Genomic DNA, 23,793 nt, shown 5'->3' with positions numbered 1-23,793 from the left:
GGGGGACCCGCCTCTCCACACACACACAATAACCCAAATGCCCCAGGGTTCCTGGACTTCTGAGGACCCCAACCTGGGCCTCCGAGGACCCCAACCTGGGCCTCCCCAGAAGAGGCCCCGGTCGCGGTTAACGGCAGGCAGCTGGGACTGTGTGGGAGGGAAGGTGGCTTTGGGGGCGGGCACCGGATGCGGGGAACCGCGGGCAGCGGGATGTGGGGTTCTGAGGGCTGCTGTGCTGAAGACGGCTCAACGTGCCCGCGGCCTGGGAGACGTGACGCCCTGACCTTGGAAGAAGCAAGGGTTGGAGTCCCGCCAACCTCCTGGGACGAGCCGGGAGCCGCAGCCGAGGTCTTAAACGCCGCCAAGGTAGGAAGCCGACCTCCGCTCCCCAATCTCCCTCTCGCGGCGCCCGGACCAAGCCCCGAGCGCCCCCGCCTGGTGCGACGCGGCCTCGCCACCACCTCTGCGCAGGCGTAATACTGCCCTGCCCACAGCATGCTGGGAGATGTAGTCCCGACTGTGCGGGGCTGACCCCGAATGTCTCCCGGGACTTCGGGAAGCACTGGCCGTGTAGCTCTCAGAGCTGCCGCCTCCCCCCTTCGCGGAACCTAGCGGACTCACTCTGTCTGAAGCTGGGGTGCTATTTGAACTTTGTTCTCCTTCCAGTTCCCGAAGCCTGGACCCTCTGCCTTCCCCCTCCCCTACAACCCTTGAATTTTTCTTACCGTCTTATCTCGCCTATCACCGAGGTTCGTGCCCTAGCCTAGGCCCTCAGGACTGAACGCCAGGACTGCGGCAACTTACTAATTGATCCCTGAGTCTAGGAAATAAGTCGGGGCAGCCAGATCCGCCTCAGACACCCTTGCCACATCTCGCTAGCTGATCAACTCTTCTCACGAAATACCTGGTAGTTCTCGCCCCTTCCACAGCTCCAGGTGCTTTCCCTAGCAGCCTCCCTTCCCTCACACTGGTGTCTGTTTCCAGCCAGAAGGAGAGCCCTGTCCTCGGCAAACTCCCAGGGGCGGATCCTTAGGGGAAGCCACCAGGGCCCGCGGGGGTGGGGGTGTGGCCCCGCGTTCCCCCTCTTCCTGAGATTCCGGCTGGGAGGATAGGGTTAGGCTCAAGGCTCAAGATGCAAAGAGGCAGGGTCTTTGGGTCGTCAAAGGCTCAATGATAGGAAGTTCTTAAGGAATTACTTATAGGTGGGGAAGGGCCTCGAAGGCCCTTCAGCCAAGGCCCCTCCAGCGTTGGCCTTGCTCTGCACTGTCAAGATAACTCTAAACTTACAAGCTGGTTTTGGCTACAAAGGAGGGAAACAAAGCTGGGACATGGAGAGAGACCAAGTCTTAATGACTTCATTTGAAACCTGGAATCCAGCCATGCCCAGAGCTAGACCCGTCTACCGAACTTTTTGGTTATGTAAGCTAATACAGTCCCTTTTTTGCTTAAGTCAGACTAAGTTAGATTTTCTAACTCTTCCAACCACGAGTTCTGACTAATTCTGTGGGGAAAGAGCAGCTGACCAAGGCCAACTGAAGATGCTAAACCTCTTATTGCTCAACTCCTCCACCAGCCACCCTCCTCTGATTTTTTTTTTTTTTTTTTTTTTGCGGTACGCGGGCCTCTCACCGTTGTGGCCTCTCCGGTTGCGGAGCACAGGCTCCGGATGTGCAGGCTCAGCGGCCATGGCTCACGGGTCCAGCCGCTCCGCGGCATGTGGGATCTTCCCAGACCGGGGCACGAACCCGTGTCCCCTGCATTGGCAGGCGGACTCCCGACCACTGCGCCACCAGGGAAGCCCCCTCTTCTAATTTAATACTTGAATGTGCTATCATGCCATTTGACCCTAAGAGATTTCTGCATACTATGTGAGTTAACCTAGCCTCTTGCCAAGCTTTTACATTTCTATAGAATTGTATAGCTGGAAGGAGGCTGACAGATCTGGCCCAAACTTATACCCACTGCAGGAACCACACTGTGAGCTGCTTCTTAAACACTCCCAGAGATTCGGAGCTCACTACCTTACCAAATGCTGCTTTCCCATCTTTCTTATTGAGACTTTTTTTTGGGGGGGGGAGCAAAATCTGCTTGCATGTTACTTTTTTCACCAATTCTGCCTCCTAAGCTACAGGCATACAATCAGTCTTCTTCCTCCTGTACGTGACAGCCCTGGAGGAATTGGAAGCCAGCCTTGCTGGATGGCCTAAGCCTTCCCCCCCACCCCGCTTCTTCCCAGGAAGAGCTTTCTAAAGTTCCTTTTACAGTTCTTTTATAGACCGTATTTGCAGCCTACTCATCCTTCCCATTGTTTCACTTGACCAGAATCTCTCTTAAAGTGTGGCGTTAAGAAGTGAATATAATACTGGCAGTAACAGTGGGGGCCCATCTCTTTATTGGGCACTAAATCTACAGGGACTTTGTTGATAAGGAATACACTCATTTAGCCTAGCTTAAGTAAAGGGGTGTTTATTGTAAGGAAACCTGGGGTAATTAAGAGACTGGATGGAATGGGAATCCCAAAACAGTGGCTATGATCTGACTGGGCCTGTGCAGACTGTTATTGGATCTCAGATCTTGGCATCACTGTGGACCTTGGGGACAGGAGGATGTGGGTCTTCACACTCCTGCTCCTCCAGTCCTGTGACTCAGATTCTCCGTCTCTGCCTCTTTCATTTATTTCCCAATTTCTTCCCACTTTGCTAATTTGCATCAGCATCCCTTAATGTATATTCTCTACTTCATGCTTCTGTTTCCTCACAACAGCTTTGTATTTCCTCCTCTGTCTCATAACCTCAGTTAAATGTTTAATTATAGGAATAGTGTGAGCACATGATTAAAAAAAATCAAATAAATCTGAAGGGTATACAACAGTGGTTCTCAACCAGAAGTGACTGTACCCTCCACGGTTTATTTGGCAATATCTGGAGACATTTTTGGCTGTCACAATTGGAGAGGGAGTGCTATTGGTCTATAGTGGGTAGAGGCCAGGGATGCCGCTAAGCACACAGATCAGCCAATCTCAACAAAGAATTTCTGGCTGCAAAAGCTAAAAGTGCCAAAGTTGAGAAATCCTAGAAGAGGGGGAAAAAGCAAAGTAAAAGGTTGTAGTTCCCAGAGGCACCTACTATTAATGGCTTCTGTTTTTAAGTCTTTTGGTGAATATCACTATATCTGTCAATAATACCTAGACTACCCAGAGCGAGGGGATTCTGGGCATGTGGCAACCCTACAGAAGCTTCCACACCCCCCGACAGCTCCCAGCTATAGGTGATGAACTTTTTAAAAAATTATTTATTTATTTATTTATTTTTGGCTGCATTGGGTCTTCATTGCTGCATGCGAGCTTTCTCTAGTTGAGGCAGTGGGGACTACTCTTCGTTGTGGTGCATGGACTTTTCATTGCAGTGGCTTCTCTTGCTGCAGAGCATGGGCTCTAGAGCGCAGACTCAGTAGTTGTGGCGCTTGGGTGTAGTTGCTCTGCGGCATGTGGGATCTTCCCTGACCAGGGCTCGAACCCATGTCCCCTGCATTGGCAGGCGGATTCTTAGCCACTGCTCAACCAGGGAAGTCCCTAGGTGATGAGCTTTACGTGGGCTCTGCTGAACTCCTGGCTGAGAGAATTCCCTGCAGACAAGTTTCTGGAGAACAGTCTCAGAGCCAAGAGCAAAGACCTTCAGGAAGGCAGCAAGTCCCAGAAACAGCCTGCTTCCCAAGAACAATGAATGGCTTTACTGAGTTTCCCTGACTCTCCAAAAAACTCATGGTGGATTGACTTTCTCAGCCCTTGAGGTTGGGAGAATGCAAACAAACCAGAGGGCAGAGAGACCTGCTGGAGGAAACAGATGAACCTCTGACTGAAAAAATGAGAGCCTGGAGGAGATATGTGTGAAGCTCAAACACAAAAGATTTCCCTGAACATGAAAATGTGATATCAGAACTAAAAATGTCCATAGATAAATCAAAGGAGAGGATAGTCACTGATAAAACTCAAAAACAGGTCTAGAAAATCAAATAGATGAAATATCTCAAAACATGTAACAAAAATATGCAGATGCAAATCATGTGGTGAAAGATGGAAATTGGAACAGACCCAGGAGACTTAACTGCAATTCTATGAGTTCCTGGAGAAAAAGGAACAGGAGAGGAGTGGTCATAGTTAAATAATAGATGAAATTTCCCTGAGCCGAAGAAAGACTCAAGTTACAGACTGGATTGGTAGGAAAAGACACACACTTATGAAGGCAGTCGAAAGGCACAAACTTCCAGTTATAAGATAAATACTAGGGATGTCATGTACAGCATGATAAATATAACTAACACTGCTGCACGTTATATATGAAAGTTGTGAAGAGAGTAATCCTGAGTTCTCATTACAGGAAAAACATTTTTTTCTATTTCTTTAATTTTATATCCATATGAGATGATGAATGTTCACTAAACTTATTGTAATAATCATTTCATGATGTATGTAAATCAAATCTTTATGCTGTACACCTTAAACTTATGAGTGCTGTATGTCAATTATATCTCAATAAAACTAGAAGGAAAAAACCACACATTTAGCCACATACAGATTAAAATTCCTAAGCTCTAAGGATATGGGAAATCTTACACATATCCAGGGAGAATGAAAGTTCTTTCTTCTTATCTGCTACCGTGGAAGTTAAAAGACAGCAAAACTGAATTTGAGTTAATGAGAGAAAAGGCCTGCAACCCAGAACCAGCCAAGAAAGAAAGAAAGATATTTGAAGATTTGCAGTAATCACTCAGTAGCTCATCTGAGAAATACTTTTAAGAGAAGACTCTAATGAAACAACAAATGAATCAGAACAGAGACTTCAAGATAGGGGAAGATGAAGAGAAGAGGAAAGAAAGCAGTGGGGAGCAACGAACCATGATCTACGTATTTATATCTATATCTGTATGTATTTATAACGTGTAATAAAAATGCTAAACAAGGACTCTTGGAACAGATGGAACACACTGTGAGGGAAATTCTAATAATGACTAAATTATCTCAATAAAACTCTGGAATCAGGTAGTGGAGATAAGGGGAAGGTAAGTGTTCTAGTACTTAAGTGGGGAGGGGTTGGGAGGATGAAAGAGAGGGAGGGGTAGTGAAAATCATCTAAAGACCGTATCTTATGGGGGTGTAGAGGAAGTAGAAGATAAATCGAGTAGGATGGAAATAGCTGTTCTGGGTTCACACACTAGGAGAGTCATGTGTGCTTATATAGAGAGCAGGGCAAAGGATAGTAACTATTAGTAGAATGATGAACTCCAAATAACAAGGCGGGAAATGGGACGAATGGCCATTCATTCAATCCAGCAAAGGTAAAGAAAAGAAGAGTTCACAACAATGTTAAGAAATTTAAAAACAAGTAAGATGGAAATAACAAATCAAATATACCACTCATTACTGTAAACATGAGTGGACTGAATTCTTCCATTAAAAGTCTGTCAGACTCTGTTATAAATCAAATTCTGGTCCATATTATTTAAAAGAAACACACTTAAAGTGATGAAGAAACTTTCAGAATAAAGATGTGGGAAAGGGATACTAGGCAGATAAACAGAAAGCAGTGGTAATGCTCATATCCAACAAAGGGAATTTAAGTTTCAGGCTGAAGTTGATGTGAGGACTGCTTAGAAAGCGGTAGGAGAGAATTTTGGGGTGCTGGGAATCTTCTGTATCTTGACTGTGGTGGTGGTTACATGACCAAATACATTTAGCAAAACTCATAGGATTGGGGCTTCCCTGGTGGCGCAGTGGTTGAGAGTCCGCCTGCCGATGCAGGGGACACGGGTTCGTGCCCCGGGCTGGGAAGATCCCACATGCCGCGGAGCGGCTGGTAGCGTGAGCCTTGGCCGCTGAGCCTGCGCGTCCGGAGCCTGTGCTCCGCAACGGGAGAGGCCACAACAGTGAGAGGCCCTCGTACCGTAAAAAAAAAAAAAAAAAGAATTGACTTCATATGTACTCATATGAAGAAAGTTATACAATATAATTAAAAAATACAAAGCAAAAGTGGGACAAACAGAAAATCAACCATCTCTCTGGCAGTGAAAGTGCTGAATCCTAACCACTAGATTACCGGGGAACTCCCTCAACCCTCCCTCTTCCCTTCCCTTGGAAGGAAGATAAAATATCAGAAAAAAATGTCAATTCTCCCAAAATTAAAGTATACCATTAAGATAGTTCCAATTTGTATCTCAAAGAATAGTCAAGGACAAATATTTTAAAAGAAAAAGAGAAATTTGCCTTACCAAATATCAGAACATGCTCTAAGACCACTTAAATCAATAAGTAAAAGGGAATCAATAGGTAAACAGGAATCCCAAACTAGGTGTTTGTGTATAAGGGAACATGGCAATTCAGTTCATTGGAGAAAGGATGATATAATAAGAAATGGTCCTGGAACAGGAGGCCGTCCTTACTGAGAGCCGAAGCTGGGCTGGGACTGTGGACCAGCTGGGCTTTTGTTCCAGAGCAGTGGCACCTGGTGGGGGAGGGCACAGCTTCTCTTACAGGACACTCACAGCATCACAGCTGGAGGTAGTGAGAGACTGACTTGGCTTCCAGGCTGTCCTCATGGGTCTGGCTTATCCCTGCCCTGCCACTTTCCATCCGCCTTGCCTCCCCAGCTGCCTGCCCTGCAGACTCCAAACTCCAGCATCAGAAGCAAAGATAATGACCTTTCACAGACTGTTTAACTAGTTCTTATAATTGCATTAATTGGGCAAGGGTAATTTCCTGTAACAAATCTCTTAACCGAAAAAAAATTACGTGCGTGTATGTATATGTGTACGCATACCCTAATGGTCTACTTCTCTGCGCCATTTTTTATTGAGATATAATAACACTGTGTAAGTGTAAGGTGTACAATGTGTTGATGTGATACATTTATATACTGCATTATGCTTACCACCATGGTTAGCTAACACCTCTATCATGTCACATAATTGTCATTTCAAAACTGTGAGGACAGTTTGAGCCTTGACTGGCATACTAGATGAAGGACATATAAGTATTCATTGTATTATTCTTCCAAGTTTCCTCTAGGGTTCGAATTTTCAAAATAAAATTCTGGAGGGAGAATAAGAATACAAAGGATCTAACATCAATAGAAGAGCAAATCCAACTGGTTAACAAACATGAAAGTACATTCAAATTCACTAGGAGTCAGGGACATGCAATTTAAAGTAATAAGGAGGGTACCACTTTACGTCCATGGTGGAAAACTGGGGCTCAAAGCCATTGGGAAACTCTGAGAGCCAGTGTAGACCGTGTGCCCTCAGTTAGCCCCCCAGGGTGAGGTTGCTAGGGGGTACACCAGTTCCCACCAGTCATCAGTTGAGCTGCTCTGGTGCGAGGTACTGATTTCCAGCACTTTCTCACTGCCTGCCAAAGAAAAGCTGCAAAGATGCTGGCAGTTGGAAGCCAGGCTGAAGCACACCAAGTGGAAAGGCCAGGAGGACAGGGATGGCTGAGGCTCTGCGTGCTTGCGCCTGCATCACTCAGATCCACTTATGCCCCTCCTTAGGTCACGCTGTCACTGCTTCTCCAAGGTCACAACTTCTTAAAAGTGGAGGAGGAAAGAGAGGAAGAAAACCCTACACTAGGAGGGTTAGTGGGACAAGCTACACTACTGTAGCTGGTGCTAAGGCTGCAGCGGAGATTCTTCCTTCTCTCCATCCATTCTAGACTCCCCATCGCTCTCAAGCAGCACTTGATGCTGGTCTAGATGGCTTGTCTGGTGGGTAACCCAGACCTTCATTTCCAAGGGGTCGGAGCTCCGACAACTGTGTCCTTTTCAGGCTGGAGTGGTCACCGTTGCCCATTTGTGGATAACGTATCACTGGGCACGAAGCACCGAGGGGTGCCCACGACTCTCCTGCGTGCAGGCCCGCTCCCCCTGCTCGCGATAGGTAGCAGCAACCCCATCTCCCCGTGATAGTCAGGCTGGCTTACCTGCCGGGATAATCCCCCTGCCCCAAGTGTGTGAGAGGGTCGGAGCCAGGCACAACTGCTAAGCGTGGGAGACTCCGGGCACCACAGAGACTCTCTCTCTGCATGCTTTCGCCTTCTGCTCCCACTGCTACCTGAGTGTTCATCTCCATGTTCTCCCATTGAAATTCCTGAGAACAAAAATTTGATAAGCTCACATCCTCCCCGATTTCCAGGCCAGGCCACCCCAGAGGCCACTGGCTGGTCTCTGAACAGGCCAGCCTTGAGTTTGCTGTCCACTTGGTTATCTCAGTCAGCTGAGGTCAGAGGGGTTGGAGGTCACATAACACAATTTTAGGGGTCTAGGGCTGCCTCATCAGCAGGGGTTTGGCCTCCCTTAGAAGGGGCTGTAGGTGTGGCTGGCACAATGTTTGGCGTATTTGGTAAAGAAGCTGTAGTCCTATGGGGCAGCCTTTTGTCACCAGCCCTCCTAGTCATACGGTTAATTCATAATGAACTTATAGCCCACTGAGTGTAGTTTCCTAATTTGTAAAATAAGTGGGTCAAGCTAAGATCCTTCTAGCTCCAAAACGACTGATAACTGTCTCTCCCCTCAGACATTTATACATAAACTATTTTTAAGCCAGGACTGCCTCCAACCTATGCTTATGTAATTTATTTATTGAGCCCCAAGTTTTTTGAGCCCCTTTCCACACAGCAAATTCTTTCCCGAGGCCCTCATAGCTGGGCTCCCTCCTCTTGTTTACCGTAGAACCACTCCCTGAAATAAGCATGGAGGAGTCAGGAGAGGGCAAGAAATGGGCTTTGGTGTTTGTCCTCTAGGATCTCAGATGAAATTATGAAGCTGAAATGTACAGCACTGGCCCCTCAGCTCTGAGAAGCCCCCAGGCATTCCTGACATTTGGGTAGGTGAGGTGCAGCTCAGAGTTACAGCTGTCCTTTCTGATGTCCAGCCTCAAAAGGAAATATACACATCAATATCGGAAAGACCCCATGTGGCACACATGGGGAAGGAGACGTACTCTGCTCTCATACCTTCTTCACAAAGGAAGGCCACACGATGGTCTAGGACTGAGGGAATGCAGAGTGTCATAAGGAGAGGTATATCCATCACCAAAAGAGCAAAGAGGACAGAAATACAGACCGGCTGGCCTAAGACATCCAAGGCATTGTGGGCGTGCAGTTTAGCTCATCCAGTCCCATTTGGGCACCCTCCCTCCTAAAGCCTCCCCAAGGGTCGAGTTAGGCAGCATGCCCATTGATTCCTTTTTTGAGCACATACTCATTTGAAGCTTGGTTTTGGCATTTTACCTGGCATCCAGGCCCTGTTGCACATGGGTTCTGAAAACTGGGACATTATCTCTAGTTTACAGAATTCCTGCAAGTGTTCCTGCAATTGATTTACACACACACTGTCCCTACACCCCATGCCCTGCGCACCACAGGTACCAGTACCCTGACCACGCCCCCTCACTCCTGCCACCAGCTGCTCTATGCACTCCCACTCACTCTCACAGGCCCCTGAGGCCCCCAGGGAGTCACCAGCACATACCACTCTCACTGTCTAGGAGAGGGGGCTGGGGTGTTGGAAACTTTAATCAAGCAGGGACGGTTAACAGCTGCAGGGACACCCTAGGAAAGAGTGAGCCTTCCAAAGGATATACTTATAGACTCTGTCCCCCTGACCTTTTAAGACTTCTGAAAATGACCTGTCATTTCCCGCCATGGAAAAAAACCACAGCCAACACATGCACCCTTCAGGCCCCAGAATCCTCCATGCTTAACCCTCCAGGCAGGCTTGGGCAGAGATGCTCGCTTCTCACAGACGCCCCAACCGACTGCAGAGACCTGGGGATGCGGGTGCATGCTTGCACACTCACACCCATGTGGATGTCTGCCTCTCCCCCCGACACGTTTCTCAGGTGACAAATGTATTCTTCTGTGTCAGTGGGCACTTTTTCTGGGCAGGCTGGGTGACACTGTTGGGTAGAGCTCTTATCAGACCCACAGGCCTATCACCCCTCCACACACCACTAACTGTACAGTACAAGCTGCTAGCGTGGGGGGAGGACCTCTTTCTCCTTCCTTTTTCCTCCCTGCAGCTGCGGGTTGGGGGAAGGGTTCTGAGGGGGAGGATGTCACTGACTCAGGGTGGGTTTTTCCCACCTCCATGCCTTGTCTTGCCCCAGCCTCTTCTCACCTGCAGTGAGCCCTTCGGGGGAAACGTTCTGATAAAAAGAACTTAAGGGAGCCCTCTGCAGCTCTGCTCAGCATGCACACCCTCCCCCTCCCCCTCCCCCCCGTTTCCTCTCCTCCATCAGCCAGGCCTCTCAGCCCCTGGTCTTCCCCCACAGATGCCCCTTTTTCACTGGGGCTGGGAGTAAAGGGACAGTTAGTTTCTGCTGTATAACAAAGTGAATCAGTTATACATATACATATATCTCCATATCCCCTCCCTCTTGTGTCTCCCTCCCTCCCTCCCTCCCTATCCCACCCCTCTAGGTGGTCACAAAGCACCGAGCTCATCTCCCTGTGCTGTGCTGCTGCTTCCCACTAGCCGTCTATTTTACATTTGGTAGCGTATATATGTCCATGCCACTCTCTCGCTTTGTCCCAGCTTACCCTTCCCCCTCCCCGTGTCCTCAAGTCCATTCTCTACGTTTGCATCTTTATTCCTGTCCTGCCCCTAGGTTCTTCAGAACCATTTTTTTTTTTAATAGATTCCATATATATGTGTTAGCATACGGTATTGGTCTTTCTCTTTCTGACTTACTTCACTCTGTATGACAGACTCTAGGTCCACCGGAGGGACTTGTTAACGAAAGAATGTTACTAGGAGAGTACGAGAGAAGCCAAAACCAAACCAAGAAGAAAGCAAACCCTTGGCTGGTCCAGAGTCTGCCCGCTCAGAACCCAGCCCTGCTCTTGGCCTCCCCTCTGAGGAGCTGCGGTCCATCTTCACCCCATGCAAGTCCTTTGCTCATCCGCTCCCTGACCCCCAACAAGGTGCAGGAATAGTCAGCGCTGAAGGTTTTTGCAGAGGCACACAAACTGTGGTGTCCCTCACCCTCACCCTCAGCCCGGCCTTTCCCAGAGCTTCTGCCTCTTGGACTCAGCTTGCTGGGTCTGGCTCAGATACTGGAACACAGGGGTCACGTCAGTCTGCCAGAAGGCAGGATGGGACAAGGAAGAGGCAGACTGGCCACAGGTGTGATCATTAGGGCAACAAAGGTGAAGGAGGCCAGGGAAAGGCTGTGAAGCGAGAGTTTGGGGGTGTTTACACAGGACGAGCAGTTTGGTCCCAGATGCTCTGCATCCTCCAAAGCGTTGCCTCATTCCCAGGAAAGGCTTTGGGCTGAGAACGTCTCTGTGTGTGGGATTCTCAGCAGCTCTGTAGGACTACAGTAGGAGGGGAGCCGGGCCCACCCTGAAAGCCCCCAAACTGATGGAGAGAAAAGTCCCACCAAATCAGGGACCCCCCTTCTGGGAACTCATATCTACTGGGAAGCTCAGGATGAGGAGGAGGTAGGGCTCCACACTAGGACCCCTCAATCTGATGGGGAGGATGAAGCCTCACCCTGGAGCAATGATTAGGGAGATCCTCTTTGGTCAGTTGAGCACAAAAGAGCTCCGACTGCACATAGAAAGCCCGTGGGCTGGGCAGCCAGGAAAGAAGCGTGGGGCAAATCAGGGTAGAGGATGAGGGTGGGCGTTTGGAGCCCAGCACTGTCAAGGTGGGTCTGGGATGCATGAAGGAGGAGCACAGGCAAGACACAGGGACAGGCCTGAGTATTGGTTCTGTGACACCCCACAGCCCTGAACCCCATACTCTGGACCTCAGGTTCCCCTCCCCTGCCCCTCCGGCCGGGGCTCAGGGATGCCGTCTGCTTCACTGAACCCATCTGTCTGAGGCTGGGTCACACCTTCCTCTTTTGTGACTGGAAGTCACAGGGCAAAGCACTAAGCTGTACAGTCACGGAGGGAACACAGAGCTTAAGAGTGTGAAGGGACAGAGGGGAGAGTGGCAAGAAAGCCTGGGGCCGGTGGAAGAGGAGGGAGGCGGGCGGGCGCAGAGGTGCTCAGGACCATGGCTGAGGCCGTCACCTATGCAGACCTGCGATTTGTGAAGGCGCCCCTGAAGAAGAGCATCTCCAGCCGGCTGGGACAAGGTAAGGGTGGATAAGGTGTCTCCTTGATTCTGCATCTCCATCCTCCTTGAAGACCCCACTCCCACCCCAGAGACCCCAATCCTGACACCACCTTTTCTCTCCTCTCCATACCCAGAGGCTGATGAAGACGGAGAACTCACCTATGAGAATGTTCAAGTGTCCCCAGGCCCAGGAGGACCCTCAAGCTTGGCTTCCGCTGGATTAGGGGACAAAGCAGGTCTGGAGAGCCCAGGGGATGTGCGTTTATGGGGGACTGTGTCTTACGCTGGGGAGTCCACACAACGTTCTTGGGAGGACAGTACTCTTGGAGAAAGGCTGGGGATTCTCAGGAAGAGAATGAGCACCAATTATGGGAGCTGAGGAAGAATAAAGCTCCTGGGGGGTAAGGTGGAGATCCCGGTGGGGAGCTAGGGCTCCACGGAGGGATCAGGCAGCTCTGTTGGGGAGCTGAGTGCGAGTGGGAAATGGGGAGTCCCGGGAGAGAGAAGAGGGAGAAGGGGAGGGGGAGAGGACTCCCGGGGAGAGGGTTTTGGCAGGCAGATGAGGGCCCCCAGAGTAAAAGATAAAGGGAGACCCAGGAGGGCGATAGAGGGTCCCCAGGGAAAGGATAAGGAAAGACCCAGGAGGGACACGAGAGTCCCAGGGGAGATGCGGAACTCCGGAGAGCGCTAAGGCTGTCCCAGAGCAGTGGCAGAAGGCACCTTTGGACAGATTGGGGTCTCGGCGCGGTGGAGGGGGTGAGGGGTGGGGAGAAGGGGTATTTCCTGGCTTTCCCACCTTCGAACTGGAGTCGATCCCTTCCGCAGGGGTCCAGTCGGAGCAGCCAACTGCCGCCTGGAGCCCCGTGACGTCACCAGCTGCCGGGCGGATTTTCCCCTGTGAGTACCCGGTTCGCCCCGCCCCGCGCGCGCCGCCCGCTGCCCAGCTCGTCTCGGGCCAGCGAGTGGGGGCGGGGCGCGGCTTCGGGCTGGGCAGCCCTTCCCCACCAGGCCCCCCGGGGTGGTCGCGGAGTCAGGTGCTGGCACCGGTCCCCGCGGGAGGTGGTGCTGGGCCCCGCGGTGTGCAGGTCTGGCCCGTGGATTGAGCCCGGGGCGCAGCCCTCCGGTCAGCCCGGGCAGCCCCGTGACACCCTCCCCTGCCGCTTTCACCCTCATCCTTAGAGAGATCTTTCCGACGCATCGACCCAGATCCTCTGCCCCCATCCCCCTTACTATGGTCCCCATTCACGTATCCCCCTCTCCGGTCTCCTTCTGAGATTTAGTTCCCCGTCCTACCAGGTAGTGCCCCTCAGTCCTTACTGGTAACAATCCCCAGCCCTTATTCTGGAAGACCTTACCTCCTCCACCTGCGGAAACCCTGCCGGACAGAAACCACCACGCGTGCTCCAAGTCCTCTGCGGGATGCTCTTTCCCGTGAATCTCCTTCACCCACACCCCCTCAGTCTATCAACTTTGGCGGGGCTCACTGCCCCCCAACCCACTGTCTCCCTAAGGCCAAGCATCCTACATGCAGTACCTCCTTCTGGGCCTGCTCCTCACCTGCCTGCTGTTAGGGGTGGCTGCCATCTGCCTGGGAGTGCACTGTGAGTATGGCTGCCCCCCATTTCCCATTTACCCCAGACAACTTCCACTCTCCCCAACAGCTGCCCTGCCTCAGCAGGGCCCGGAATCACTACCGCCACATCCTCAGCTTTCGTCTGGCTTCCAGCCAGGTCTGTGTCAGAGTGCCGTGACTTCCTAAATTGTCCTCACCTAATGCAGTACCTCCTTAAGCTTTAGGCAGTCAGATCTCATATTCCATTCCAGCCTGTTCTGCAAAAAGTTGCAAGAAGCAGCAAAAGGACTGATGCTGAAGCCTCAGGGCACCAGAGCATGGCTGAAGATGTCCTCCAAATCTCTCTTTATGGCCAAACAGATTTCCAGGTGTCTCAGCAGCTCCAGCAGATGAGCAGGGTTCTGGAAGCCACTAACAGCACCCTGAGGCAGCAGCTGCACCTAAAGATAACCGAGCTGGGGCAGAAGGAAGAGGATTTGCAGGGGTCCAGGAGAGAGCTGGCCCAGAGTCAGGAAAGACTACAGGTGGAACAGAAGGTTGGCCAGGCTACCAAAGAGCAGTTGCAGGCCTGCCAGTCGGATGGGGAGAAAACAAAAGAGGCCTTGAGAAATAAGGAGATACAAAGTGTGAACTTGGAGCAGAGGCTGAGCAGCGTGCGGGACACACTGAAGCCCTTCTTCACATGCCCCTCACCAGGTATCTGCTCTGGGAAAGGGGAGATGGTAGGACCTGCCATGAAGGATGGATTGAAGTGAGGGGTCTATCTATCTATTAGGGAACCACTGAGTTGTTCAGGAAAGGGGTAATGAACCAGAGTGCTGGCTGACATGACCTGTGCAGCCTGGGCCAACAGGGCGAAGGATCTAGCTGCATCCTGGTTTTAGGGAGGGCTCACCCAGCTCTAAGGCTGATCCTGTAGGGGAGAAGAGGGTGGTAGCCAGCAGTGCAAATGACACTGTCCAGAGCAGCAAACTCAGGGCTCACCTGGCTTGACATCAGTGTCAAGGATCTGGGAACCCCCTGAATTTGGATGTGAAATTGATTGTTCACATGCTTTTCTAAAGAGAGGACCTGTAGCTTTTTTTTTTTTTTTTTTCGATACGCGGGCCTCTCACTGTTGTGGCCTCTCCCATTGCGGAGCACAGGCTTCGGACGCGCAGGCTCAGCGGCCATGGTTCACGGGCCCAGCCTCTCCGTGGCATGTGGGATCCTCCCGGACGGGGGCACGAACCCGTATCCCCTGCATCGGCAGGCGGATTCTCAACCACTGCGCCACCAGGGAAGCCCCTGTAGCTTTAATTAATTCTCTCTACATCTGAGATTCCCCAAAAGATTAAGAATTACTGATGGATGACGTACAGTCTGGGGTTGGGGCAAGGCAGCTGAAAGCTCTCGCAATGAGGTGGGCAGGGGTGTTGTAGGGCAGGGGTGTTGTAGGACAGGGAATTAGGGTGGAATGCTCATCCCTCTTGAAAGGAGGAGTCCAGCCCATGTGTGGGGATGAGGGAGGGGGACACACAGAAGGTCTGCCAAAGTTGGCTGAGGTTGAGGCAGGGTCCCCAGCCCAAGGGGACTGGAATGTCCATGGACTGGTTGTCTAGAGGTTAGGCTCTGTCTAGCTCAGGGGCATCTGGCTACTCCCCCAAGGCTTAAAACAGAGAGGTTAGGTACAGACACCCCCAGCCCTCATTTCTTTAACCTTCTCATTCTCTACAAGCCTCAGTTCCATGACAGTGCTGCCCCCTCCTTCCCCACAGCTGAACCCTAGACCTCAGCATCCCAAACTGCTCTTCCGCTGAAAGGATGGCTTCGGGTCTTCACTCTGACCACAACTGGCCCTCTATAGGCTTTCCATACAACTTCTTCTTCAACCTCACGGAGGCCTCCAACCTGCTGGCTCCCCTGTTTCCTCCCTGCCCATCAGCCATCACCTGTCTTCACTTCTCTCTCTACCCACCTTGGATTTGGGGGTCCATCACTTTAGCCACCCCACTCACTCGTTGGCTCCATTGTCCTGGATGAATGCACATGCCTGCACCCAGGGGTGACAAGCTGTGCAGTCATTCTGCCTGGTGCCACAAATCTCTAGTCTCAACTTCAGCTGAGGCCCCAGCACTGCCTGCCTGGCAAATCTGCAGTGGTCGGCTGGCTCTCTGTACCCTACTACCCTCTCTCTCACTCTCAGCAGATGCCCTACTCTGTCAGAGAGGAACTCCCTCTATTTTTGATCAACAAGTCTATATATCCATTTGCATTTTTCCCCATCTTCATGTCTTGCAAGGATAACTGCAACAGCTTGCTGAATGTTTTTCCTAAACATCCCCCCTCCAAATCCACTTATCATGTTGCAGCCAGAGTAATCCTTTAAAAACAAAAATCTGATCATGTCATCCCAGTTAAGATCATGTCATTTCACTTAATTAATTACATCAAAAGTTATGGAATACATACTGTATGTCTAGCACTGTACCCAGGCACTTGGGATACAACCAGAGTACAAAATGCTTCAGTGTAAAACCCTACATTGACTTTCTCTTGCTCATAATATAAAAATAAAAAAACCCTCAACCCGGCCTCCAAGGCCCCGCCTACCTTTCAGCATGCTGCTTATCCCCTCGCCCTTGTCCATTTGGCCACAACGACTGACTTCTTTTTATTCCTTTAAGTTGCTATTAGACGGTAACCTAAGGCGGTAGCTGGGTGGGGATGAGAAAACGTAGACAGAAGAGAGGGAGCTGGAGGAGAAGGAGTGATTTTTGAGTGACGGAGGTAGGACAGATGGGACAAAGCAACGGAGGGAGGTCGGTTGGGATCGGGAGAATAGACTGGGGTGCGGGATGTTAAAGAAAGAGGGAGGTTTATTTCTGACAGATAGTCAGGAAAAGAGGAACAGAGAAGAGACAAATTTTGAGGTGGAGAGGAGGAAAATGGAGAGAGTTCACACGTCAAGTATCTGACAATTTCAGCAAAGCAGGCAGCGAGGTTGTCTACTTGTGGAAGAGTGGAGGGGAAGGTGGTGGCTACCCGCTTGAGGAGTGTGGGAAAGTTTGAATATGCAGTGAGAAATGCTTTAGGGAGCCAATGAGACGAATGGGAGGCCTACTGAACACTTGTTTACCGGGGGGCCCAGGTGAAGTTAGCCAGAATGGGGGAGTAAACGGCAGTTGTTCAGAAATTGGAGATAGTACCACCAGTCCTTTTCAAATAAACCTCCGATATTTTAAGGAGTAAAGTTGATGAATGTTAAAGGCTTTTACTAAGTATGCACAGGTATGGCATTTCCAGGGGAGGCAAGAAAGAAAGATTGCAAAGATTAAGGACCAGAAGTCAGTGAAGGCACTGAGGTTCGGCCCCAGGGAACATTGTTAGCAACCAGATTGCTGAGTATTCACTTTCATCCCAAGTGTTGAGATCTCCCTCCTGGGTCTGGGCAGTGCTGTCACACTCTTTCTGCTTTTTAGATTCCTGCTGTCCCTTGGGATGGATACCGAATGAGAGGAGGTGCTTTTACATCTCAATGACGAAGAGAAGTTGGGAGGAGAGCCAAAACCATTGTAAATCTCTGTCCTCTGAACTGGCCAAAATCAGCGAAACTTATTCATATGGAGTAAGAAAACCCCTATTCAAAGACGGTATGGGTATCGTTGGGTAAAGGGACATATGTCATCAAGTCAGGGATGGCAGTGCACACAGGGCGTGCGTCCCTTTTCCATGCAGCTTCTCAGCACAGTGCTCCAGATGGCCCTATTAACTGATTAGGGTTGGCGTGAGAGTTGAAACTTAACAAGCCATCTTTACGTTAACCTGTCTCTCATCTCAGCTTTCTGGTCAGCTCTGGGCTGTTGAACAGGTTCTTTGACTCTCATGGCCTCTCAGGCAGACAGGTTCCATACCTGGTGGGCTGGATTGTAGGGGTTGGTTCCTTGTGACCAGAACAGCCCACAGAATGACTCTTCAAAGGCAGAAATTCTTACCCAGCATGTGTGTGTGTGTGTGTGTGTGCACGCATGCACGCACGTGAACTGAAGGGTCAGCCTGCATGTGCAGGGTGGCACTTGAAGGATGCGGGGATGGTCACCGATGAGCCGATGTCACGCACCAAGGTCGGGCACAGTCCTCTTGCCAAAGCTCATAGCCCCTCTAGTGTTCATCTTCTTCCATCAGCCCAGGTCCCCTCCTCCCGACACCCCCTCCCTCCTCCTATTCCAATATTTCCCGTCACTCCTCACACACCTCTGGTCTCTCCGAATCTCCCTTCAGACTTATACCAGAAGCTTACGTAAGGTGTTGGCACAAGGTGGTTCAGCTGAATCATACTGGATTGACTTCAGAAATAAGTTCTGGCCGTGGAGTGATGGTACAAGATACAATGGGTAAGTTTGTTAGGACTTTTGGGCAACAAAAATCCTCTATAATCCCTTCATAAAGACACAGTAATGAGATCTCCCTCCAGGTCCTACTCTCAAGACTTTTTCACAAATCAATGTTATAATTGCCAATTTGTCCATTTCTTCTGTTTGATTAATAACAGGCAGGCTTGCTTTCTATTCTATCCCCAGTACCTAGCCACCCCTGGCATGTGATTAAAAAAAAAAAAAAATTACCAGCTTGGGACCTATGTCATCTTTCTCTCAGGGGGATAAGTTGAGGATTTAGCTAGGGCTTCACAGCTGATGAAGAACCCCGGCCTTCTAACTTCTCAGCCCGGACAAGGCTACCCAAACTGAGGTTGTACTTTTTTAGTCAAGGCCACTTGGTATACTAGAGTTGCCCCAGGGAAGTGAGAAAGGAAGCAATGGGGTAACTTTGAGAATCAACCCCAGGGACCCTGAAACAGGGTAGTTACCTAACTGGAGTTTCCATCTTTAGGACCTTGGGTGATTTCTTCCCTCCCTGGTCCTCTAGCCTCTTCGGGTTGGGGTCCAGACACCTGTACCTGAACCATCCCACACACTGCTTTAGGTAGGCAGGGTGAGTTAGGACTGGGTTAGGTTTGTGCAGGGCAAGAGAAGGGAGGACAGGATAGGAGGGAGCCAGAACTTACCCCAGTGCTACATCACCACCCTTTAGGTTTTATAGTCAGAGCCAAAGATGTGTCAAGGTAGAAGGCGAGCGGCTGGCGAGTCTGAAGGTAGAGGACTGTTATTCTTCTCTTCCCTCCATCTGTGAGATGGAAGCTTTCAGGTACCCAGATGGGGACCCCTCTTTGCCCTGAGCTGGGTAAGTGTCGGGGATGGGACTGAGGCGTGGGAGTCCGGGGGCAGAGGGTCTCAGGGCAGGGGCCCAGAGGCCAGGGGGAAAACTTGTTCCTGTAAGTGACAGCCATGTCCACAGCCTCCAGGCTGTGCTTATATAAGGGGATGCTGGGTAGGGGAGGCTGGCTATGTGGCTGTCCAGGGAGCTGGGGAGGAGATGGGGTGAGCTGGATGAGGGTTCTTAGGGACAGTCAACTGTGGAGCTCCCCGATTCTTTAATCCTCCAGATACTCACGCCAACAAGAGCCTGCGCCCTTCATCCTTAAGCTGTAGCCTGCAGGTCCTAAGATCCACCTCCCTCCAGCGTGTCCTCACTCTGCCTGGACAGTGCCTGGCCAAGGGCTGATCCACGCCCAACATTTCTAGGCAAGCCTGCTGCCAACAGAGATCCTGTCCCAGAAACTGGACTGTTCCCAGGGAAAGAGTGAAGCAGCTTCTAGAAGAGATTTTGGCCTCCCCCAAAACCTCCCATAGTGGAATGGGTGGGGAGGGCGCATGGGCTGAGCGGATAGGGGCAGCCCGGAGCCAGCCAGGCAGTTTTATTGAAATATTTTTAAATAATTTGCACGTGTTAGTCTCGTGTGTCAGCAACGCTTTGTCTGGTTCAGTGATCCCCACGGGAGAGCAAGCTCAGGGGATGCAAAAGAAATGTTCTGTTCCTCACGTCCACGCCGAGGTTCCCCTCTACAAGGAGAAGAGCTGCTCAGCCCATCCGGGGCTGGCACAGTCCAGCATGTGCGCTCTGTCCTCACAGGGCATCCTGAAGGCCAAGGGTGGAGGCCGGAGACCACAGGCCCCACTGCTAAGAGCGTGCCCCAGGCAGCTGCAGGCTGGTTGTGGGTGGCTTGGCATGGTGCCCCCGGTGGCAGAGGAGACTGCCCGCCTCGCAGTTCAGGTTGCGGTAGCGGGCCACAGCTGGTGTGGGGCGGGGGCACATGGACAGGAAACCAAAGCTGAAGGGGCCGAGGCAGCATCCAGGGCAGGGCAGCCCCTCCTCGGACTCCCGGGGGGCTGACGGGGGCGGCGAGGGTTCTGTCCGCTCCAGGGCTGCTGCACGGGGCAGGCTATGCTGGGCCCGGTTCCAGGGCTCCCCAGCCCAGCCTTGTGGGGAGTTCACCACAACGGCTGGGGGGTTGTTGTTAAGGGGGGCTCCTGATCTAGGGGACCAGGGCTGGGAGGCTGCGGAACAAGTGCTGATGAAGTTGTCTGTGGCCACGGCCAGGGGCAGCTGGGGAGCTGGTCCCGGGGGTTCTGGCTCAGGGCTACTGCCCTCACACTCCATCCTCTCTTCAGCCGAGGGGCCCACAGCAGGAGGGCCAGGACCTGGCAGTGCTGTCTCCATACGTCGGGGAAGTTCAGGGGATGATGGTAGTGAGCGGCAGCGGCGGGCAGGTGTCCCAGGCTGGACCAAGGTCTCTGGAGTGGTCACCAAGGGCAGCTGGGTGGAGGGCAGTGGTGATGGTGGTACAAGGGGTAGGGGGGCGACTGGCTTGCTGGGTGTGTCCAGGAGCTTGATCTTGCCACCTCTGAGGTCTTCCCGTAGTGAAAAGGGGTTGACTCGAGTCAGACTGTCCCCCCAGTTGGGGGGCGATTCTGGCGATGGGGGCAGGAAGAGGTCTGACCGGCTTCGGGAGAGCCGGGGGTCTGGCCTGGGAAGTGTGGCAGAGGGACCCCCTCTTGGAACAGACCCTGTAAGACAGAGAAGTCTGTGGTCACTGTTCTCAGCACTGATCATAGTTCCCTGAGGGTCTCATTATTCACCAGGAGGCTGGTGGGACTAGAGCTGAGAAAAGGGAGTCCCACAGGGTGCTTTGGAAAGGGGGAGATGTCCCCTCCAGCCCCCTTTACCTCTTCTTTCCTTGTTCCCCTCCCTCAGGCTCTAGAATTAGAAAACCATCTTCTCTGAGATGTCCTCTCACCCCACTCCCGCCCCCAGGCTTCTCAACTAATAAAAACACTTAGTCTCCCCGGATGATTCTGAGTTCTAAGGAAGAGAGAGGCAAAAGGACCCCAGTTGTGCTCACTTACCCTGACTGTGTGCCAGGGGAGCCCTGAGGAGGGGGGCTGGCTCAGGCAGCTGCTCCAGGATCCATTCCAGGTGCTGGGTGATTTCAGTGAAGGGAGCACGAGTGCTAGGTTCCATCTGATGGGGAGAGACGGGCAGCTTCACTCAGTGCTCCAGAAGAGGGTCCCTGAGTTTCCTCCTGTCATCTGGGCCGGCTGGCCTTGTCAGCTGGTGGGTGGGGGTGGGGGCAGGGAGGGAAGTGAGGCTCTTACACTGCAGCAGTGGATGGCCAGGAGCAGGAAGGGCAGTGGGCAGTCATCCCCTACCAGGGTTCGGAAAGCAGGCACATCCAGGCCAAAGTCCTGTGGGGACAGAGAGGAGGGGCCTCCAAGTCAGCCGTCCTCAAGTTCTCCTGCTGTCCCCCAGTCAGGACCTCAACCTCCAGGGAACCCTCATTGGCTATGATGTGCCTAGTCTGGAGTTCCTCCTCTTAAACCTGGACGCCTCATTCACCTCGGTACGGGGTAGGTAGTCAGGGTCCGCAGGTACTCGTGCGATGAGCTCACAGAGGACAATCCCAAAGGCAAAGACGTCGGCCTAGGGGTAGGAGCGAGGGTCAGGGGGAGGCATTGACAGTTTCATGTAAGAATTTTGTCAGAATACGTCAGAATTTGGGGGAGTCTTGACAGTTTTCATGTGTTGGAAGGGGTATGAGGGGTAAAGGCGATCTTGGGGGTCTTCTGAATATCTGGTAGGGTTGCTGAGGAACTTGGGATGGAGCCTTATAAGAGTATCTCAAGGGTCTCTGGAAGGCCTCACGGATCTGAAGGGCTAATATCTTACCTTCTCATCATACAGCTCACCCCGCAACACCTCTGGAGCCATCCAGTACGGGGAACCCACCACAGCCAACGGCTCCTTCCTCGCCCCTTCCCTGCAGGGGCAGGGGCAGAGTGGTCAGGAACATCCTACGCAGACACCCTCCCCAAACAAAAGGGCATGAGGTCAGCCCCCTCGCTACCCCAAGGGAAATGTCCTCGTGGGCTTCACTTAGATAAGGGGCATCTGGGAGATTTAGGGGGATGGGGCATTCACCTCACCTATACACAGGAATCTTTTCAGCCAGCCCAAAGTCGCCCACAACAGCTGTGAAGCCTCGGTCTTCCCGCCGGATCAGACAGTTCTGACATATACATATAGCATCCCCACATACCCATTACCTTCTGTTCTCTGACCTCCCAAAATGCACCCCAAGGACCCGTCACTCCAGAATAACTCCAACCCTCTCTGATCTCCCAGTTTTCCAACGCACACCAATCTTGCAACATCATTCGTCACTCCAAACACAGCATGGTACCCGGTCCCTCAGAGCACTCCCCTCACCCCAGTCCCCCATTCTCCAGTGTCTTGCTGCCCCAACATCCTAATGCTGTCTATTATCTGCACTCCAATACCCACGGGCTAGTTACAATCTAATCTCAAGACCCCTTTCATGCCTCCACCCACCTGGCCAGCCTACCTTGGATGTGAGGTCTCGGTGGAATACACCTTTGGCATGCAGGTACCGCAGGCCGCGGGCGATGTCCAAAGCCAGGCGGAGCCTGACAGGCCAGGATAGGGGTTCGGGGGAGCTGAGCAGCTGTTCCAGGGTCCCCCCATTCATATACTGGGACACAGGGGTAGGAGAAGGGGAATGAATATCAAAGTTTCAGTCTGTCCTCTAGGTCTCCCACTTATAAGCCTGGGGACACTCAGGAGGATCACAAAAGTCAAGAGGGTGAGTCTGTGCCCTAGGGTCCCCCATTCATATCCTAAGGCTAGCATGTCCCACACAGGTGCACCTATTTAAATTTAAATTATTAAGTTTAAATAAAATTAAACATTCAGTTCCTGTCACACTAGCCACATTTCCAGTGCTCCTTAGCCACATGTGGCTAGTGGCTATGGTTTTGGACAGCACAGCTATAGAACATTTTTATCACTGCAGAAAGATCTGTTGGACAGCACCCTTCTAAAGGATAAAAAGGACTGGCACCCGCTGAGGCCTTTTATTTGTGGTTTGCCTGAAGGGAAGTTCAGGGAAGCCTCCCCCGGGTCCTTTTGCCTCTCATTACTCCTCTGTAGATGCACCAGGCCGCTGACTCTCTCTCCCCTTGGTGGTGGTTGTGGTGGAGTCCCCCCCTTCCTGGCCCATCCTCACCTCTGTAAGAGCGTGCAGCTGCCCTTGGTGCACACAGACCCCCATGAACCTGGAAGAGGATGGGAAAGATAGCAGGGTAGGCTGTAAGAGCCCCGGCCTCTCCACAGTTCCCACTTTTCCCGCGGGATTTTCCCCCTATCCCCCAGCAAGCTTCCCAGCAAGCGGCTGGGGCCGCTCACCTTAGAATGTTGGGGTGCCGGAGCCGGTTCATCAGCTGCACCTCCCGCAGCGTGTTTCCCCGGTTACTGGGGAGCCTGTTCATTTTCAGCACCATGACTTGCCCTGACTGTCGGTGCCGAACCTGGAGGCAGCAGGGGATGGCGAGTCCCGCGCAGGTCGGGCGGGTCGCCAGGGTCCGGGCCCCCTAGTTCCAGCCTGGCGTCTAAGTCTCGGTCCCGCCCCTCTGCCCTCTCTGCTGGTCCTACCTTGTAGACCTCAGAGAAGAAGCCGGCCCCGATCTTCTCGGCGCAGTGGAAGTCATCCACGCGCGCCAGGCTGGACACGGCGCTGCGGAGAGCCCGGTAGGAGGAGGGGCGGCCCCGGCCCGGGCCTCCGCCCGCGCCCCCGGGCCCCGGAGGCCCCTCCCCCGGCGCCTCTCCGGGCCCGGGCCCTGGGCCCCGTAGTGGGGGCCGTTCCCCGGCCAT

The 23,793-nt window shown here is 52.1% G+C and overlaps 2 protein-coding genes across 3 annotated transcripts; one reads left to right on the top strand and one right to left on the bottom strand.

Annotated features, from left to right (window-relative positions):
* Positions 1-12,053: 12,053 nt before the first annotated feature.
* On the top strand, positions 12,054-18,904 carry CD72 (CD72 molecule; the record flags this gene model as incomplete). The annotated part of the gene is made up of 8 exons (XM_079706674.1): positions 12,054-12,141; positions 12,251-12,352; positions 12,942-13,013; positions 13,628-13,717; positions 14,050-14,385; positions 17,151-17,296; positions 17,950-18,062; positions 18,760-18,904. 8 exons carry the CDS (start codon positions 12,054-12,056, stop codon positions 18,902-18,904), a joined length of 1,092 nt encoding a protein of 363 aa, XP_079562800.1.
* A 392-nt stretch (positions 18,905-19,296) lies between these two features.
* TESK1 (testis associated actin remodelling kinase 1) lies at positions 19,297-23,793 on the bottom strand (the record flags this gene model as incomplete). Of its 2 annotated transcripts, XM_079707211.1 has the most annotated exons (10): positions 19,297-20,633; positions 20,973-21,087; positions 21,222-21,311; positions 21,463-21,546; positions 21,793-21,883; positions 22,050-22,132; positions 22,469-22,615; positions 23,150-23,198; positions 23,329-23,450; positions 23,575-23,793. In XM_079707211.1, the coding sequence occupies 10 exons, from the start codon at positions 23,791-23,793 to the stop codon at positions 19,747-19,749; spliced, it is 1,887 nt and encodes a 628-aa protein (XP_079563337.1). In that variant the 3' UTR covers positions 19,297-19,746. The 2 variants fall into 2 exon arrangements, with proteins under 2 accessions (XP_079563337.1, XP_079563338.1); XM_079707212.1 differs by lacking the exons at positions 22,050-22,132; positions 23,150-23,198; positions 23,329-23,450; positions 23,575-23,793 and having other exon boundaries at positions 22,469-22,608.

This window comes from Hyperoodon ampullatus (genome assembly GCF_949752795.1).
Source record: "Hyperoodon ampullatus genome assembly, chromosome: 6".
NCBI lineage: Eukaryota > Metazoa > Chordata > Mammalia > Artiodactyla > Ziphiidae > Hyperoodon > Hyperoodon ampullatus.
This window is presented reverse-complemented; position numbering and strand designations above follow the sequence as displayed.